This window comes from Drosophila mauritiana, chromosome 3R (assembly GCF_004382145.1).
Source record: "Drosophila mauritiana strain mau12 chromosome 3R, ASM438214v1, whole genome shotgun sequence".
NCBI classification, from domain to species: domain Eukaryota; kingdom Metazoa; phylum Arthropoda; class Insecta; order Diptera; family Drosophilidae; genus Drosophila; species Drosophila mauritiana.
Genome location: NC_046670.1, coordinates 2,854,324 through 2,871,396, shown reverse-complemented (window position 1 = coordinate 2,871,396; position 17,073 = coordinate 2,854,324). Strand labels below are relative to the sequence as shown.

Genomic DNA, 17,073 nt, shown 5'->3' with positions numbered 1-17,073 from the left:
GATAACATTTGTTATCGACGGTAGTGCCAACTCGGCGCATATCAGCGATAAGTCAGGGTTGTTGGTGCAATCATATGATTGAAAAATCTCCGTCGGACCGAAATAATAATAATAAATAAATAAAGTTATTCCTCAGCACGCAATGAGCATTCGAAACTGCGAAAAGGAGGCCGCGGGCCAGCTACTGGATGACTTGTACCTGGACATGTTCCACCTCGTCGAGGAGCACACCCAGTGTCGGATAAATTTGGAGCGATGCAACGCCAGTGGGGCGATTCTCCTGGCCCGCACTAGATTTCAGCATGGAGGCAGCCAGTCCGTGTCCACGGCCCAGATTCCCACGGAGAACAGTGCCGAGTTCAACGCCCTCTGCCGGGTCGTGGACTCCACGGATGGCGTCTGCATCGAGCGACACGCGGTTGACAAGTCCAAGGGCTTCGTGGAGCCCCTGCACTGGTTCTCGTGAGCACTGATAACGCCTGTGTGTATGTGGGTCACTCTGATAACTGATTTACTCCTCTTCCCAGGGTACTGCCACCGATGAGCTTGCGTAATGCTGTGACCAAGTTCAAGGACTGCATAGAGCTGGTCGCCGAGAGCACTAATCTGCAGCGGCAGCTGGGAGAAGCGCTGGATTGGATCACAAAGCTGCGAAGGAATGCCCTGCTTAGCTAGATACTTATGGCGTACGCACCATCCATACAATGTTAAGAATAAAGTAGATTTGAAAACATTATTGAAACAGCACTCACTGACACTCGATGAAGAAGAGATTTTAGGAATTATTGTTGATCTATCTTAAACGTCAATTTCATATCTATCTGACGTATGATCCCACCTTGTTTTAAAATACATATAAATAACACCCAGAAATGCCTTTTTTAGTATCAACATTATTAAAATGGACTAAAGTGGAGCTAAGAATTTTTCCTTTTTTCTTATCACAAAATAAGAAATCAATAGTTCTACTTTCCCAATTTTTTCTAACCTTTCTGGCATTTAAGAGTTATTTAGAAAATTCATAAAATATAGAACTTAGAGAACAAAACTTACTTGCAAGCATAGTCTTGTAAGCCATCCTTTAATTGATAAATCAATGCCGAATTCTTTCTATTTTATCATGATATTTTAGTACGCCCCAATTTTAAATATTTCCGCTCAGCGCTCTCAAGTGCGAGGCTGCCACTCGGCGAGTGCAGAACCAGCAAGTGGGCAGCCCCGCGAATTCTACTCGTCAGCTGTTTGGTTTGTCAACCATTTTTCGCTTCGTGTTCTTGGCGAAAATTAAATCGAACGCGTAATTCACTTGTTACATTTGAGGAGTGCATGGTGAGTCCCAATTTCGAAGGTGTTTGAGATCCTTCGCGTCCCAAGATCCGTTTCTAAAATACAACTGCGACAGAAGCTGGGGTTCTAAGCCAAAAATCGATAATTGCCAAAACGAAATAGAAGCATAAAATTGAAGCAATTAACAAGTAATGTAATCAACTTTCAGCCCGAATAATATAAGCATATTGTGCGGGAATATGCGAGCGGAGGAAGAGCGGAGCAGCAGATAACAGATAGCCAAGCGACGCCCAAAAAGTCTGCGATAGAAGCGCAAGAAGAAGCTGCAGCACAGCGCGGGCCTTTGTTGTTGCGTCTGCTGCGGATCCGGGGCAACGGCACCTCCCACTCCTCCAGCGCGCCCTGCCGACCCACGCCCAATCACCCACGTGCCTGACACCTGCGAACATGAGCGGCTCTCGGGATCAGGCGGATCCCCCGCTGCTCCAGCTCGAGGACGAGGTGGATCTCATCGGGGACTTTGCCAAGGACCAACCTCCGCCCAGAAGCCAACTGTCGCCGCTCCTAAATGGCTTCGAGTCGACTAGCAACCAGTTGACAACCAAAGTTGAGGTGAGTGAGTGCACTCCGTTCTCAACCTCACCTTCTGCAATATGGCCATTTGAACTGACTTTTTCCTTAGATCAACACCGTTGGCATGGGCAAACGAAAGACCAGGAGAAGAGGCAGAAAGGGGCGGGAACCCATGCTACTGTCGGTGGACGACGAGGATGACGAGGAAGAGGCGCAAGAGGAGAGGAACCACACCAACGGGCTGCCGGGAGGCGAGGAGAGTGCCGGCGGCGATGCTGTTATTCAGAAACCGCAACTGGATAACTTGGTCATGCTTCACGACGACCAGACCGACGACGAAGATGGCGAGGAGGCTGTGCTGCTGAAGAGAAGCTCAAACCCGCGCAGCCAGAGACTCAAAGGTCGCGCCGAGGAGAGCATCGACAGCAGCAGCAAACAGCCACCGATCATTAGTCACATCGCACCCGCGAAGGTAGCCACATCTGCATCGACATCTCCGCTGAAAACCACTTCGCACACTGCCCTCGCCCGTCATCCGCATGACGAGGCCGACGACATCTGCCTGGTGCCAGAAATCGACTTCGAGGGCATGTCCACGGACGCCGGCAGCGACAACCGGGAGTCACAGCCGCTCCTGGGGGGAGGCAGTGCCAGTCACGGAAGTCGCATCAGCGAGCTGTTGGGCGGACTAGGACGCGGGCACGATCATGTGGAGTTTGTGTCGAACACATTTGGCGGTGAGTGCGCAGCGGCCCAATGAAGTCGTACAAGTTGCATTACTTTCCTACCACACCCAGACCACATTGTTCCCTTTTTGGCTTTGGGCCTTTACTCATGATGTGCTTATCACTTCTACGGCCACATATGGTGGTTCTATCTCAACAAGCAGCGCAAGCTTAGAACAGATTATTTATGGCCTCGATGTTATTCATTCAACTTCATCTAATTTATTTTATACGGGGAGGATTTGTAGCTGGAAACTAGCTCTTTCGCATCTCTAAAATACTTGAATATAATACTTTAACTATAAACTAGACAAAATGTCCGTCCAAACGAACAGAAGAGACTCATAAATAGAAGAACCATAAAAGCGTATAATACGGACGAGATTCCTAGCACGTAACGTATAGCACGTTTTAAATTCTAAGTCAACAAAAGCACCCTGATCAACCCAAGCATTTCCGTCCGCTTAAAAGATTATTTACATGGGATTTCCTAAAAACTAATACAAACTGCTTTTGTATTCCCTTGCTAAGATAAAAAATACTTATATGAATCAATACAATAATAAGAATAACAACATTTCAATTGGTTCGTCCGTAAATTACAAAAGTGCTTACTCAAATATTATTCAACTAGTAAGTTGTGCAGGGAATTAGCTCCCTTTTATAGATATATGTAGAGTATGTTGTGGGAGTGATAAACACTGCCAAATGAGTACTCATCTCGATCTCGGTGACCTTTGTGACTCAGGTGATTCGCTCAGCTCTGCTGCTTCTGAACATGCGCTGATGAGTAATACCCTCTGATTTGTTTTCGTTGCATTTCGAAATGACTTCCGAAAGCGATTTATAATTTGTCTGTTTTTTTTGCAATCGATTTAGTCAGTGCTGAATATCACTAGATGGCCATATTTCGTTGGCCCTTTGTCTGTTAATCCTATAGTCATCGCCCCACATTTCAAAGTATTTTTTACAATTGTATGATTTTTACAAGTATTGGTTTTTTTTTCGAAATTGAGCACAAAATTGTGTGTTGTACTTGGATGTCGCCGTGGTCGGGTTGGAAGTCAGTTGGGAAGCATCTAAAGAATTTCGAGGAAGGCTCTTCAAAAATGGAACTTGTTCCTTTGGCAACTGTCGCCAATTGGACATAGCCCCATGCCGAAAACCAACATCAAGTCGTTTCTCAGCCAGGTGCCGTTGCCGAACGCTATAGCAGCCAAGTACGAAGAGCCAGGCGAACCAAGAGACGATGAGCAGCCCACGACTAGCAAGGATGCGCTGGAGAGCAGCTCCTCGGTGCCCTCCGCCTCCGCCGACTACGCCTGCATCTGTTGCGAACACAAGTGCCCGCGGGAGAAGGACTTTCTTGAGACGCAGTCGGACAAGGAGGGCGATCCGCCCTTTCTGGTGAACTCACCGTCGATGGCGCGTGACTCCAAAGACACAGTAACCGTTCAAATCGCGGCTCCGCGCTGCAATTGTGCCAACTGCCCGCTGAGGAACCTCTGTAAGTGGTGGCAAGGGGTTGGCCCTTATCGAAACGCTTTGGCTATGCTAATTGTGACCTGGTTCTCCTTTATCAACTGCCAGCCGACTCGAAACCTCTTGACTGCCGGCGCACTTAATTTACCAGTGCCTCCATGTCGCGCTTGTCGAGCAGCAGTCGCGAAAACTTCATTCCGCAAGTGTTCACCATTTGCCAGGACTTGCAGGGCGATTTCAACGACAACTTTGATTTCATAGGTAGCGTCGAGAGGATTGGCGTAGTCTACAGTACCATGCCATTCCTTGATATAAATTAAAGTGTAGTGTGGGGTCTTCAACTTCATCGCAGTCTTATAAGCGTTTTCGTGCATGTTTGCTGTAATTATTTTTATCCAACAGCTGGCACGTCATTTCAGTTTTAATCGCGTCTCTGTTGGTGTGTTAATAAATTATTAAAACCATAATTCTATAGCAAATTCGTTCAATTTGAATGAGTGACGAACAGTCCAGTTCTTTACACGCCGCTTGAGGAATGCGAATCTTTGTTCTGCGCACAAACTTCTTTAGTAATTTTAAGCCCTAGTGCTAATGCCTATTTTTAATTTTAATCTTTGAATCTTACAGATGACCCGCTTTTCTCGGAGATCGTGGCGAAGGCGGAGGGGGCCATCGAGAATGGTGTGCTGCCCGAGCGCATTTACCAGGGTAGCAGTGGTTCCTACTTCGTCAAGGATGCCTCCCATGTGAGTAGGGAATCGGGGCGGCGATCTTCTAGCCGTGCTTGCGCATAAGGTGAAAGTTAGGTCGTCCAGTTCTGGGCCTAACTTCGTCGATTTTTTTACTTTTCCGCGCATAGATAAATAAGATCAGGTAATCGGGGAAGTACTGCAACTATAAGGCTTTTGCAAAACTTTTGGTTTTTTCCTGAAACAATTTCAAAGTATTGTAGTGGATTACCCGCATATGTTTTATGTATTATTTATGCCATTTCTTATGCTTTCCCCCAGCAATGCCTGGCCGTATTTAAGCCAAAGGACGAGGAACCCTATGGCAGACTGAATCCGAAGTGGACGAAATGGATGCATAAGCTGTGCTGCCCGTGTTGTTTTGGCCGAGCATGCTTGATTCCCAATCAGGGGTAAGATAATACAAATTGTCACCATTCATCAAAATCCAATTGAGGATCTTATTTAATTTGTTGATATAAATGTGTAAAACAAATTATTAAAATGGTTGGCATATTTCTTAGGTACCTCTCCGAATCAGGAGCCAGCTTGGTTGATCGAAAACTCAATCTGAATGTGGTTCCAAAGACGCGAGTGGTCAGATTGGTGGCCGAGAGCTTTAACTACGCCCGCATTGATCGACAGAAGGCGAAGCTGAAGAAGCGCATCAAGGAGCACTATCCGTCGGCTCACTTCAACCGAATGAGCCTTCCTCTAAAGGTGAACTCTGCTCGAAAAGCAAACCGATTGGCTATTAACCAAGTTAAAATTCCTTGCAGACTGGCTCCTTTCAGCTCTTCGTGGAGGGCTACAAGGATGCGGACTACTGGCTGCGGCGCTTTGACAGCGAACCCTTGCCGCCTTCAGTAGCTAAGTCGTTTCAACTGCAGTTCGAGCGCCTCGTCGTCCTCGATTATATCATACGCAACACGGACCGTGGCAACGACAACTGGCTGATTAAGTACGTGGCCCCTAAGATCACGACCCAGGTGGGAGGCACTGGCGGCAGAACTATGCACGGAGTTGTGACACCCAAATTGCCCAATGCGTTGGGGGCTTCAAAAATCGTTGATCTAAATGAGCCGCCGCAGGCTAGCCCGAAACCGACGGCAGATGGTCGCCCTCCAAACCACATGGGGGGTGGAGCAGCCACCAATGCACAGCAGGATAGCAGCAGTCTGACCAGCAGCGAAGATGAGCCCTCGTCAAGATCCCCCCCTACGTCGGAACCCGATTGGAATGTAGTGAACTCGGCCTTCATTCGGATCGCTGCCATCGACAATGGCCTCGCTTTTCCCTTTAAACATCCGGACTCTTGGCGAGCTTATCCCTACCATTGGGCCTGGTTGCCACAGGCGAAAATTCCGTTTAGCGAGGAAATCAAGGAGCAAGTGCTGCCGCAGTTATCAGATATGAACTTTGTAGAGGAGATCTGCACGGAGTTGTTGTACCTCTTCCAGCAGGATCGCGGCTTTGACAAGCGTCTCTTCGAGCGCCAGATGTCGGTGATGCGGGGCCAGATTCTAAATCTCACCCAGGCACTGAGGGATGGCAAGTCGCCGGTGCAACTGGTCCAGATGCCAGCGGTGATTGTCGAGCGGTAAGTATTATATATACGCATGACTCTGGATTATAGGAGACCAATAATGTTTCCTAATATTTCAGATCAAGCGGCAGTCGTTTCTTTTCTTTTACGCAGCGCTTCCAAAATAAGAGCCCTTTCTTCTCTTGGTGGTAAGTTGCCGATTCATTTGTACTTCGTCGCATTGTCTATCATCTGTTCATTTCTAGCTAAATGACCATGGAGCAGCCCCTGCCGACCCCACCAAAAATCAAATCGAGCAGCCGGTTACTACCGACTCATCTTTTTCATCATGTATATGCGCTTAGTTGTTGTCTAGTATATTTCCAAATCGTAATCGGCTGCTATCACGGAGCACGGAGCCTAGAAATGTATTTTGTTGTATATGTATGTTAGTTTCTCTCGCCAAAAAACTCAAATGTCATATTCAATAACTAATTACTTTTATTACTAGTTTATGGGATGACTTACCCATACCATGGTTACATATTTAGGAAATATCTTATGTTTGTCAAGTGCTTATATAGTCAATTGTTTTCGCATAAAGTATGAAGAAATCAGAAGGAGATCCTTTTAAAGCACTCGGCTCAAGTGGTTTACACATTTCTTTATTATTTAAATGAAATCATAAAGCATATAGGTGAAAAATACAAAGCTCATTTACATTCGTTAGCACTTGAGTTAGGGACGCCCATTGTTATTAGCATTAGCACATATTTAATGGTTTCCTTCTCCAAACTAAAACTTAATTTATTTCATTATGTACGGTTCGCAGCTAAATAGTGTGGGAATATATATATATCAACCAAAATACATATGTAAAGTATTTAAAATTGTATGGAAAGGGCAAGCCTTATATAAAAGAAATTAAAACATTATTATAACAGTTGAACAGAAACTAAAGCTCTTTTCGAACATAAGTATGTATATACCTTATTATTTAATAACAAAATATCTTAAAACTACTAGCAGCCGTACTTAAATCCTAAGGACTTTTTTATCCGAAATTTAATCACTATAGGAGCCAATCGTCTGATGCATCGGATGTCAGTCTACTAACCACGACTGCCTGTTCTTTCTGGACACCAATAACATTGCAATTCGTACTTGGAAATGTATCCTCCGTTGGGACAGAAGGTACGAGGACGGCAGCAGGTGCGATAGTTTCGTTTTTAATGTCTATTTCATCATATGGAATTTCGGATTCCATCGCATTGAGTTGAGCACCTATTTCAGAATTCGGTGACGTGTCCGATGCCAGGGGCTCGTTTTTAACTGGTATCTCGGAATCATTTTGAAAACCCTCTTCCGAAGTGCCGGATATAATAGTTACATGATTCGTTGGCACCACGGATTCCCGGTCATCGTCTTTCCTATCTTCACTCCCTTTGGAACCATTCTCATCCACGGGGCTCAAGAACATTTCAATATCTGAACTGAATTTTGCAAAAGCGCGTTTCGGCGTAGCTAGGAAAGTGGATATCGATGGCTGAAAACCAGTAATCAGCATAGATGCCCGACCTTCGTATTTGTACCACCGCATGGGCACCTCTCCAGTGACAAAGAGATCGCGGCCCACGGGAACGGTGCTTATGACTCGCTTTGGCTTGAGGAAGCGTACGAAGCGCTCCAACTCCTTGTAGCTGGAGTGTTCCGAGTACTCAATGCCGATCGTGCTAATTCGCTTGCCGTACGAAGGCTTGGAGTTCTTTTCCCATCCACTGGGCCTTATGCCCAGCAACATGTCATATTGGTCCTCGAATTCAGTAAAGTAATCGACCAGGCTCTGAAACAAAATAATATTCTTAGCTAAAAAAATGGATATATTTTATATATATATTTTACCGGATAGCTGATTTTCCCCATTGCAATGACGTGCAAGTTGGCTCCGCGGCGATCTTCTGTTAGCACGGAGTCTAGATCCGGCCAATTCAGGCATCTTACTGCGTTGCTGCGATTGCTTTCTGTCCACACCTTCATGGTAAACTCCTTCGCTAAAGCCAACCATATCTTCTCCTTTCCTATCACGTAGGAGCCGCAGACGATAAGGATTCGTTTGGCTGCATTTTTCTCTAAGAAGGCGCGCACCAGTTCCACGGCTCGGTCAACGCTCTCGCTTTGGTGGCAGAAGTCGTAGTTTTTGTTCATATACGTTGTGTCCAGATAGAGCAGATCGATGTTTGAATGGTTCCAGAATATTGGTAGGGATTCCATTTCCGCGCTAGCTCGGAAATCCCCGGTGTGCAGAATGCATTCGCCAGAGCTCAGTTTGAAGAAGAACATGAGTGCTCCAGGGCAGCTGAAAGGTAAGAAATAGCAGTTTGGTAAGCTGCCAAAAGAATAGCGACTGTTCTTACTGGTTAGCTTCTAAGGCGGTTACTTGGACGCCATCTACGTCCAGGGTCTGGTCCACATCAATCTCGTTAATGTGCGTTTCATCGAGTTTGATAAACGTTCGCACCAGGCGCGCGGTAGTAGGACTCACGTAGAGGGGATGGCAGAACTTTTTAGTCAGGCCGATGTAGTGATCCGCATGAAAGTGGGTGAGAAAGTAATGTGTGACTCCCTCTATTTCCCCAAACTGAAAACCGTCGACGCAGAAGGATGTACCCTCCACGACTTTATAGGGCGGACAAGGCTTTGGTTTTCTTTGTTTGCGTCCAGTTCCTTTTGTAGAGTTTTTGGCTAGCGGGCTTTCCTTAGTGATTGTAGCCGTCGATGACCGGGAAGAGTTATTCGCTGGGGATTTTTTGGGACCCGGGGAGATTTCCAGTATGTCTAGGCTGGGACCTGTTTGGGGATTGCTTAGCTTGGCTTCTGACATGGAAGTCTCTGGACTTCTAAGCTTGGTTGCTTGGACAGCGCTGCTGCTTTTACAGGGAGAGGCTACCACGGAAGGCTTTATTTTTATGGTCTGCTCGTCCTCGGAGCACAGGTCAATTACGTCCACTTCGGAGAGGCTGGCGTTTTCCTTGCCTTTCGCACGGCGACTAGGCTGCACTCGCTTCTCTGACGGCTTTGCATCCAGCTTGTCCGTGGATGCGGAGGAGGTGGTTGTAGACTCCTCGAAGAGGCGCTTGCGTCCCCTGGAAGATCCCTTCCGCTTGTCCAACGGAGGATCCAACTTCTTGCAGGAGGAACTTGGCACCATGTTGACTTTGTAGTTCTTGACGGCACTTGTAAAAAAGCTGTCGATGCGCGTTTGTCCTGGCAGCGGAGTCTTTTTGCTGGAACGCTTGAACGCAGTGCTGGCTATGATTGGACATGCTTCCGTCTTTGGCCGGACCTTTTTTGTCGTGGAAGCGGCACGAGTTCTTCCCGCTCTTTTCTTGTCCGGCGTTCTGTTCCCGTTAGTGGGTGGTGGGTCCGGTTCATTTAGTCTTACTGTGGCCTGCAGATCCGCAATGGCCCTTATCTTTATTTTCCCTACATTGGACATCTTGTTTACATATAAAAAATAGGGCCAGGATTGCACGGTTCGATTGCCCGATAGTCAGAGAAACCGCTGTTATCATATCGACAAACGATACAGCACAAGGTCATACTAAAATTCAAGCGCTTAATTTAAATTGCCGTCATATCTCTACAGCTAATTTAATAAAAATTAAGAATATAAGAGTCTTTTTAACGATTTTCTAAGTGCACTAAGTACTATTCGTCTACCAAGTACTGTAGAATGAGCGTAATATCGATAAAAATGTACGATTTTCGTGTTGTTAGAGGGTCTCCTCTAATCTGATTTTACACGCACATTTGTTGCAGTTGGAGTCGAGTACCTTATCGATAGGTAAAGCTATAATTTTGGGTGGCGGCCCTCTTTGGGAATCCGGCCGTGGGCGATCTGGCCGTTTGAATTATCCCGGTTCGCTTGGGATTACTCTTAAATGGCCTGGATTTTGTCCAATGTTTTGTCCCAAGTCGGGAAAGGATTAGGAATATGGCAGGGACCATGATAAAATGGAATTCGTAGCTCAATCGCAGCCATACCGACGAGCCAGCAGGACACAGCCAAGGCAATTTGAAATTATATATCTCTGTTTGAAAATTATAAACAGTGAGTTCAAAAGATTAGTTTCATTTAAAGGTATTTATTTTTTCACAATTTTCACTGGAAGGCAGGAAAATAAATATTTCATCAATATTTTGGGAACTTAGTCGTCGTCGCAGGTAAGTCAGTTCCGAACCTTCGAATAAGCTGAGCGCAGGTAGGGCCACGTTTTTCGGATTAGGAGTCTCCAGGGCAACCTCCCTTGACTCCCGTAGATTCCTTGGACAGTCCGAAGGCGTCGACTGCCACAATTGTTTTCAACGGCCGTCAACCACTGGTGCTAGCATATATTATTCAATTCAATTATAAAATAGTAAATTATTGTGTAAAGCTTACCTAAATTTGTCACTCAATCCGGAGTCAATCGCGAGTCCGAATTATCGTCGTCGTGGCGTTCAACTTTGGTTCGCGAAAAGCTAGCCTGTCAGGGGAAACAATACATACCTACGTTTAGTTTGCACGTCACTGCTGATCCCTTGGAGCTCCTCAGGATAAGGTGACCCTACGCATGTGAATACGTCCTTCTCAATAAACAACGCCAACTGCAAGGCAAGTTTCCGCGGTGATTTGTAGCCCTTAAAGGATTCTAAAACTGGTTGCTTTGACCATTTCAAAAGCAGTTGTAACTATCGATATTATATATATTCAACAGATATTATTCGAATATTAATTCAACAGAGGAGCTAAACATATAGATGCAAATATACGAAAAAACACTCAGTTGATGTCTGAGTACTGCTTGAATGTATCGACTGCTTGCCAGTGTTATCGTTGGCTTGCCACCTCTGGTAAAATATTATAGCAAACTAAACAAAACAAGACAACAAGACGGTGGAAAAAGGGAATCTTGTTGTGGGAATTTTTAAACTGGGCTTCTTCCTCCGCGCCTTCAGCATGGCGTGGCGATCCGTGGGAGCCAATAATGAAGACCTCATACGCCAACTGAAGGGTGAGCCCTTGAATTCGCTCCGTTTAATGGGCCGAGTTAATAATAGAACCGAATCCCCAAGATCACGGCGTCATTGCAAGTGATGCGGTAGCCCAGGCGATGAAGGAAACCGACCGCAAGCACTACTCTCCGCGCAACCCCTACATGGACGCCCCGCAACCCATTGGAGGAGGTGTCACCATCAGTGCTCCTCACATGGTAACTCAACTCCATTGAATAAAAAATTTGCTGTTGGAGCCAATGCCCACACTCATGGTGCTTTTAGGAGGAAGCATAAAGAAATGGCTTTTTTTAATCCTCTCATAGGCCTTATACTAAAAACATATTAATGGCTCATCATTTGAAGACTAGTTCTTCATTCCCGTAGTCTCTTCAAATCATATTCTTATAATTTCTCAAATTCTTGTTGGACTGGAAATTAATACGTTTTTCTTTCCCAGCATGCCTTCGCCTTGGAGTACCTACGCGACCAATTGAAGCCCGGTGCACGCATACTGGACGTAGGCTCTGGATCTGGCTACCTCACAGCCTGCTTTTATCGTTACATCAAGGCTAAGGGTGTTGATGCGGACACCCGGATCGTGGGCATAGAGCACCAGGCAGAGCTGGTGCGGCTGAGCAAGGCCAACTTAAACACCGACGACCGTAGCATGCTGGACTCCGGCCAGTTGCTAATCGTCGAGGGTGACGGCCGCAAGGGATATCCCCCGAACGCCCCGTATAATGCAATCCATGTAGGAGCAGCTGCTCCCGACACGCCCACCGAACTCATCAACCAACTGGCCAACGGCGGGCGCCTGATAGTTCCAGTCGGTCCCGACGGCGGGTCTCAGTACATGCAACAGGTGAGCAGATGCTGATTCGTATGACTGCTGGAATAATATGAATCTCTTTTTTACAGTACGACAAGGACGCCAATGGGAAGGTGGAGATGACACGTCTCATGGGTGTAATGTACGTCCCCCTCACGGATCTTCGCTCCTGACTGCACAGAGTAGGAAGGTCGCTCGTTGTGGTGCTGCTGCTCGTTTTTATTCTCTACCTAATTTTGGCTTACTAGTTAATCAATCAATCAAAATTGAATTGCTTCTTTTCACGTTGAGTTCAAATATATAAGTTTACTGAACAAGCGCCGTTTTTTGTTTTTTGATTAAATCCACCAAGCAGCTACAAAGTAACAATGATGAAATCATGACCTTTTTTAGGTCCATAGTAGGACAAATGTTAACTACGCCTTTAAGAAGTTTCCCCGATTCACAGATTTAGTTTTCACAGCGATGAAGAACAGGATAATTTTTAAATATTGCTGCTCAATATTATTAATCAAATATTTATACTTCGAATGGTTAAGTTTTAAACAGTTTACTGGCTTTGTTTCATCAAACCAGCTCACCATTATAGACATTTTTCCAACACTTTTGAACAATTTTTAAATTTTTTCTCATTTAATTCCCCAATAACTATCGATATGCCAGAATAATGATGAAATTTCGCGTTCGCATTCACACTAGGCGAGGAACGGGTATCTGATAGTCGGGCAACTCGACTATAGAATTCTTTCTTGTTTTATATAAATTATATATGTAATTTTATATCGATTTGCCAAAACACCTTTTGCCACTCCCACCGTTATGCCCACAGACCACCGAAAGCGGACACTCCCACTTTTTGGAAAACTATTTTTTCCCCCTTTTTATGGATTGTCTTGCCCATTTCTTTAGGTATACCAAAAGCATTTTGGACACGCCCCTCCTTACACCTCCAAAACGCCCAAGCACTTTTGGATAATTTTTAAATATTGTCTCATTTTATTCCCCAATCGATATCCCAGAAAAATTCTGAAATTTCGGTTCGCACTTCCACTATCTGAGTAACGGGTATCTGATATTCGGGCATTTCGACTTAGGCGTTACCTCTTGTATGCGAGAGCATGGGAAATGTTTTGAGTAGAATTATAGATATAAATATATGAGATTAGACTTTAAATCAGTGCGAAAAAGAATTTAAACCATAAGCGCAAATATAGTAGTACATGCTCCTATTCCACCTACCAAACTTTATGAAACTGATACGAATTTTCCTATTCGTACTAGGCGCTTTCTACAATTTCACTTGACAATTATGTCAAAGTCAGGTTCAGTCGGTTGTGGAAATGCTGTAGAGGGCAGTAGTCGAAAGGAGCTCGACCTGGGAAGTTCTCCCAGAGGGCACACATTACACAAAAACTCTAAAAACGCGATTTATTAAATGAACAGTTTTTTTTATATTTAGTAAATTTGTACAAAATCAAAAATGATGGGGAATGACTTTGAGGGCAGAGGGCACACATTACACAAAAACTCTAAAAACGCGATTTATTAAATTAACAGTTTTTTTATATTTAGTAAATTTCTACAAAATCAAAAATGGTGGGGAGTGACTCTGTGCTATAAGAGACACATTGTTTTTTTATGAATATTCGGAGTACTTATTAATGTAACCGTCGATGATGATTAACCCTATCATGATAGTGAAGCTACCAATTTGGTGGACCACGTAAGATACAAACCGCATATATGTGATGAAATGATTTATCGTGATTCACTTCTATAATTCATTTTGTAATAAAATATCTGGCTAAAATAATTGGTAGTGAAGTGTTTTTGTTGGAAACAGTTTTACTCCTTGGGTAAGTTGTGGCAAGCTTTGCCAATGTTGAACTGACATTCAAAATATATCAAACAAGCCGCATTAAAAACTTTCGCTTGATATTTTTGAAAATTCAATTGGCGGGTATCGGTATCGAGTGACGACCCTGTCTGACAGATAAAGACGCCGTGCATCGCCTATCGACCGGTGGCATCACTAGTGCCAGAATGTGGCAATTTGAAAACAAAAACGTAACTAAAATGAGAACGTCTGACAATGAAATGCCCGACAAGGACGAAAGCTTCCGTAGACATTCTTTGTCGCCGCGTTCCATATCCGCGATATTCTTCCACAGCACTGGTCAGCGTCTGGACGACGAAGTAGCACAGTGGCTGTCCCTTAATGTTAAGGAAGACATTAAAAATCTGCTAAACGAGGCGGGAAAATACATGCGGCGCATCCGGGATCGCCGATTGCAACTGTCTCACATCCAGCATGCTGTCCGAATGCACGACGACCTCTGCCACGACATATTTTTCAGGCTGGTCCATTGCGACGATGGCACAATGCGTCTTGCCAAAAATGTATTAAAAACCGTCCGCGAATCTGTAACCACCGCAAAAGGGGACGAACCTCTCGTTTCCTGCCCGGAATCCGTGCAGGAGTCTGTGCAGGAATCCGTGTCGGAGATTTCTCTGGAGCCGCCTCCCGTGCACTCCGGCTGGATGAAGGTGGAGCAGGTGCTACTAAAGCCCTTCAAGCGCTATCCGCTGAGCATGGAACAGCAGAACTTCTTCGAGTTGGTAACCGAGGCCTGCGTAGGCGACTTGGAATCCAGGCGCGTGCGGGCTCTCCAAGCCCTCTCCACTGATCCCTCGCTGGAGGACTTGCTGCCCAGGTTGACCAAGTTTATCGCAGACGCAGTGGCTATCAACATGGCCCAGCAGAACCTGTCGCTGCTCCTTTACCTTATGCGCATGGTCCAAGCTCTTTTGAAAAACCAGCGCTTCAGCTTATTGCAATATGTGAGTATTTGGTTCTGAGAGAAAAAGGATAAGCTGAAGAATGCATCTGTTGGATTGCAGCTCCACCGGCTCCTGCCTGCCGTTCTATCCTGCCTGCTGGCCAAACAAGTGTGCGCATCTCCTGACTTGGAGGATCACTGGGCCTTAAGGGAATACTCCGGAAACATAATTTCCCAAATAGTGCGCCAGTTCGACGCTGCCGGCAACGGCATCCTGCCCAGACTCATTGGGCAAGTACTCATCATGCGTGGGTTCTTTAAGCATTTTATGAATTCCTTTAGGCCCTTTCCTTTAAATTATTTATGAATTCATAATCATACCATTTTATAAGAGCGAAATGGTGGAGGAACATAATCATGGGGCTGCATATTAATATGTCCCTCATGTTTGCTCCTTGTAAATCATTTAATATCTGCAATAACCACCAAGCTATTAATTAAATAAGTTGTTGTTTACTCCTTTAGTTTATTTTAAAATTTTTACATGTTACTCCTAGAAGGATGCGCTTCCTTTCCTATAATGCACATTCTTGATTAGGTTGTGAACCTGATTCGATTTATATTGTTAATAATTGTAGATAATAGACATTGATAATAACGACAATAGCGCAGATGTCGCTTGCGACCACATACTTAAAGAAAGGTGCATCGGATTTAAAAATATCTATTTATATTCCAGTGTTTACAAGAAGGCGCTATCGAAGAAGTCACTGACGACGGTGTTTGGGGCAGTCCTTGGCCTGGGAAAGATGGGGAGTCATGTGGTGCGCGCATGCATTTTGCCTCAACTGAAGTACCTATCTGAACACATCGATTCGCTCTTGGCCGCCAGTAATGAATCTCGCAGCTCCAGCGTAGACAGACAAGCAGTTAAGTACATTCGCCATCGGTTGGTGAAGATGTGCTCTCCGGTGTTGGCGGGCATACATGAACCCCCTGATCTGCCGGAAGAGTATATGGAGAGATATGGATCTTTGGGCACGCTGATGTGCGATGGCGTCATCGTGACGCGTACGAAGAAACAAGCAGAGGCTGCAGCCAAGGCGGAAGCAGAACTGAAGTTGAAAAACATGGCTGCAGAACACCTTAACTCCAAAGAGGAAGCTCAATCCGTGGGCTCCAACGATCTTGTCTCTGGCACCCAGATGCCCAAGAATGGTGTTCGTTCCGCAAGCCAAGCATCCCAATCTTTCTATACAATTTCTGTGAATGGACAGTCCGTCACGATTTCGACGCCAAATCCTTGCAATACAATGCTTCAGCATCAAACGCAGGACCCAGTTTCCAAACCATCGGACTTCTTGGTTTCGCAATCAGTGGTTACTCAATTCAAAAACGGCTTAATCCCGTCCACTTCCCTGCGATCCAGTTCGCCGGCTATGAACATGATACATTTGAAGCCCAACAACGACCATCCTTCGAAAATGGCTTTTGTCCTACGTCAAGCAATGACGGCAGAATGTCCAATAATTACTTAATACAATAATACAATACATCTCTGTAAGAAATAATCATAGCATTAAAATAATACACTTTTTATATGACATTTTTGCGGTTTGAGTGCCGAGGCAAAGGTTTGCTTTGCAGCCATTGGAAGACAGGTCAAAACGACACCAACTGTGCCCTAAAACTAGTTATAAAATTAAATTGCGCGCATTCCGAATGGAAATAATACGCAATTGTTTATAAAAGCTCATTGGACACACAGAGGATAAGGAAGTCACTAGTTCAAAACTCGGTTTTGTTTGATTAAAATCAAAAATAATTTGCTGTATTGTATTATTTATATAAAAATTCACATTTGCAACGAAATAATATATTGTTTTTAAAAAATAATAAAATATTTTATAAATACTTGGAAACAAAAATTAATAAGTTACTATCAAATCAAATGTTTTCAATAGCGTTCATGATGTATGTATAATTGGTACAAATATTGGTGTTTTTTTTTTGGCTTTTCCGCTTGGCATAAAGACATATATAAGTTAAAAAGTTAAAAGCTAAAATTTTATTTAAACTTTTTTTTAACTTGCTAGTTCAGCCCTGG

General features: G+C 44.7%; 5 protein-coding genes across 7 annotated transcripts; 4 read left to right on the top strand and 1 right to left on the bottom strand.

Moving 5' to 3' along the window:
* The first annotated feature begins 37 nt into the window (after positions 1 to 37).
* LOC117143932 lies at positions 38 to 736 on the top strand. Its single transcript, XM_033308849.1, has 2 exons — positions 38 to 462; positions 528 to 736. Exons 1-2 carry the CDS (start codon positions 143 to 145, stop codon positions 673 to 675), a joined length of 468 nt encoding a protein of 155 aa, XP_033164740.1. The 5' UTR covers positions 38 to 142; the 3' UTR covers positions 676 to 736.
* A 485-nt stretch (positions 737 to 1,221) lies between these two features.
* Positions 1,222 to 6,815, top strand: LOC117142991 (phosphatidylinositol 4-kinase type 2-alpha). Of its 2 annotated transcripts, XM_033307344.1 has the most exons (9): positions 1,222 to 1,329; positions 1,496 to 1,899; positions 1,970 to 2,597; positions 4,695 to 4,813; positions 5,078 to 5,208; positions 5,320 to 5,515; positions 5,575 to 6,395; positions 6,461 to 6,529; positions 6,587 to 6,815. In XM_033307344.1, exons 2-9 carry the CDS (start codon positions 1,735 to 1,737, stop codon positions 6,588 to 6,590), a joined length of 2,133 nt encoding a protein of 710 aa, XP_033163235.1. In that variant the 5' UTR covers positions 1,222 to 1,329; positions 1,496 to 1,734; the 3' UTR covers positions 6,591 to 6,815. The 2 variants fall into 2 exon arrangements, with proteins under 2 accessions (XP_033163235.1, XP_033163236.1); XM_033307345.1 differs by lacking the exons at positions 1,222 to 1,329; positions 1,496 to 1,899; positions 1,970 to 2,597 and adding an exon at positions 3,586 to 4,092.
* Positions 6,816 to 6,945: 130 nt separating this feature from the next.
* On the bottom strand, positions 6,946 to 9,854 carry LOC117142990 (DNA cross-link repair protein SNM1). Its single transcript, XM_033307342.1, has 3 exons — positions 8,735 to 9,854; positions 8,223 to 8,676; positions 6,946 to 8,163 (listed from the first exon to the last, which is right to left on the bottom strand). Exons 1-3 carry the CDS (start codon positions 9,814 to 9,816, stop codon positions 7,393 to 7,395), a joined length of 2,307 nt encoding a protein of 768 aa, XP_033163233.1. The 5' UTR covers positions 9,817 to 9,854; the 3' UTR covers positions 6,946 to 7,392.
* Positions 9,855 to 11,206: 1,352 nt separating this feature from the next.
* On the top strand, positions 11,207 to 12,503 carry LOC117145027 (protein-L-isoaspartate(D-aspartate) O-methyltransferase). The gene is made up of 4 exons (XM_033310528.1): positions 11,207 to 11,374; positions 11,436 to 11,572; positions 11,815 to 12,219; positions 12,276 to 12,503. Exons 1-4 carry the CDS (start codon positions 11,320 to 11,322, stop codon positions 12,357 to 12,359), a joined length of 681 nt encoding a protein of 226 aa, XP_033166419.1. The 5' UTR covers positions 11,207 to 11,319; the 3' UTR covers positions 12,360 to 12,503.
* A 1,677-nt stretch (positions 12,504 to 14,180) lies between these two features.
* Positions 14,181 to 16,823, top strand: LOC117144994 (transcription initiation factor TFIID subunit 6). Of its 2 annotated transcripts, none has more exons than XM_033310470.1 (3): positions 14,181 to 15,027; positions 15,088 to 15,274; positions 15,706 to 15,842. In XM_033310470.1, exons 1-3 carry the CDS (start codon positions 14,230 to 14,232, stop codon positions 15,738 to 15,740), a joined length of 1,020 nt encoding a protein of 339 aa, XP_033166361.1. In that variant the 5' UTR covers positions 14,181 to 14,229; the 3' UTR covers positions 15,741 to 15,842. The 2 variants fall into 2 exon arrangements, with proteins under 2 accessions (XP_033166361.1, XP_033166359.1); XM_033310468.1 differs by having other exon boundaries at positions 14,183 to 15,027; positions 15,088 to 15,257; positions 15,706 to 16,823.
* Positions 16,824 to 17,073: the final 250 nt, after the last annotated feature.

Excerpts from the sequence above, each read along its gene's own strand:
- LOC117143932 (XM_033308849.1), top strand. The coding sequence starts at position 143 with ATGAGCATTCGAAACTGCGAAAAGGAGGCCGCGGGCCAGCTACTGGAT. Across the intron at positions 463-527 it reads GAGCCCCTGCACTGGTTCTC|GGTACTGCCACCGATGAGCT; the intron begins GTGAGCACTGAT and ends TCCTCTTCCCAG.
- LOC117142991 (XM_033307344.1), top strand. The coding sequence starts at position 1,735 with ATGAGCGGCTCTCGGGATCAGGCGGATCCCCCGCTGCTCCAGCTCGAG. Across the intron at positions 4,814-5,077 it reads TCGTCAAGGATGCCTCCCAT|CAATGCCTGGCCGTATTTAA; the intron begins GTGAGTAGGGAA and ends GCTTTCCCCCAG. Across the intron at positions 6,396-6,460 it reads CCAGCGGTGATTGTCGAGCG|ATCAAGCGGCAGTCGTTTCT; the intron begins GTAAGTATTATA and ends CTAATATTTCAG.
- LOC117142990 (XM_033307342.1), bottom strand. The coding sequence starts at position 9,816 with ATGTCCAATGTAGGGAAAATAAAGATAAGGGCCATTGCGGATCTGCAG. Across the intron at positions 8,677-8,734 it reads ACCGCCTTAGAAGCTAACCA|CTGCCCTGGAGCACTCATGT; the intron begins GTAAGAACAGTC and ends CTTACCTTTCAG. Across the intron at positions 8,164-8,222 it reads TGGGGAAAATCAGCTATCCG|AGCCTGGTCGATTACTTTAC; the intron begins GTAAAATATATA and ends ATTTTGTTTCAG.
- LOC117145027 (XM_033310528.1), top strand. The coding sequence starts at position 11,320 with ATGGCGTGGCGATCCGTGGGAGCCAATAATGAAGACCTCATACGCCAA. Across the intron at positions 11,375-11,435 it reads CCTCATACGCCAACTGAAGG|ATCACGGCGTCATTGCAAGT; the intron begins GTGAGCCCTTGA and ends CGAATCCCCAAG. Across the intron at positions 12,220-12,275 it reads GGTCTCAGTACATGCAACAG|TACGACAAGGACGCCAATGG; the intron begins GTGAGCAGATGC and ends TCTTTTTTACAG.
- LOC117144994 (XM_033310468.1), top strand. The coding sequence starts at position 14,230 with ATGTGGCAATTTGAAAACAAAAACGTAACTAAAATGAGAACGTCTGAC. Across the intron at positions 15,028-15,087 it reads GCTTCAGCTTATTGCAATAT|CTCCACCGGCTCCTGCCTGC; the intron begins GTGAGTATTTGG and ends GTTGGATTGCAG. Across the intron at positions 15,258-15,705 it reads ATCCTGCCCAGACTCATTGG|TGTTTACAAGAAGGCGCTAT; the intron begins GCAAGTACTCAT and ends TTTATATTCCAG.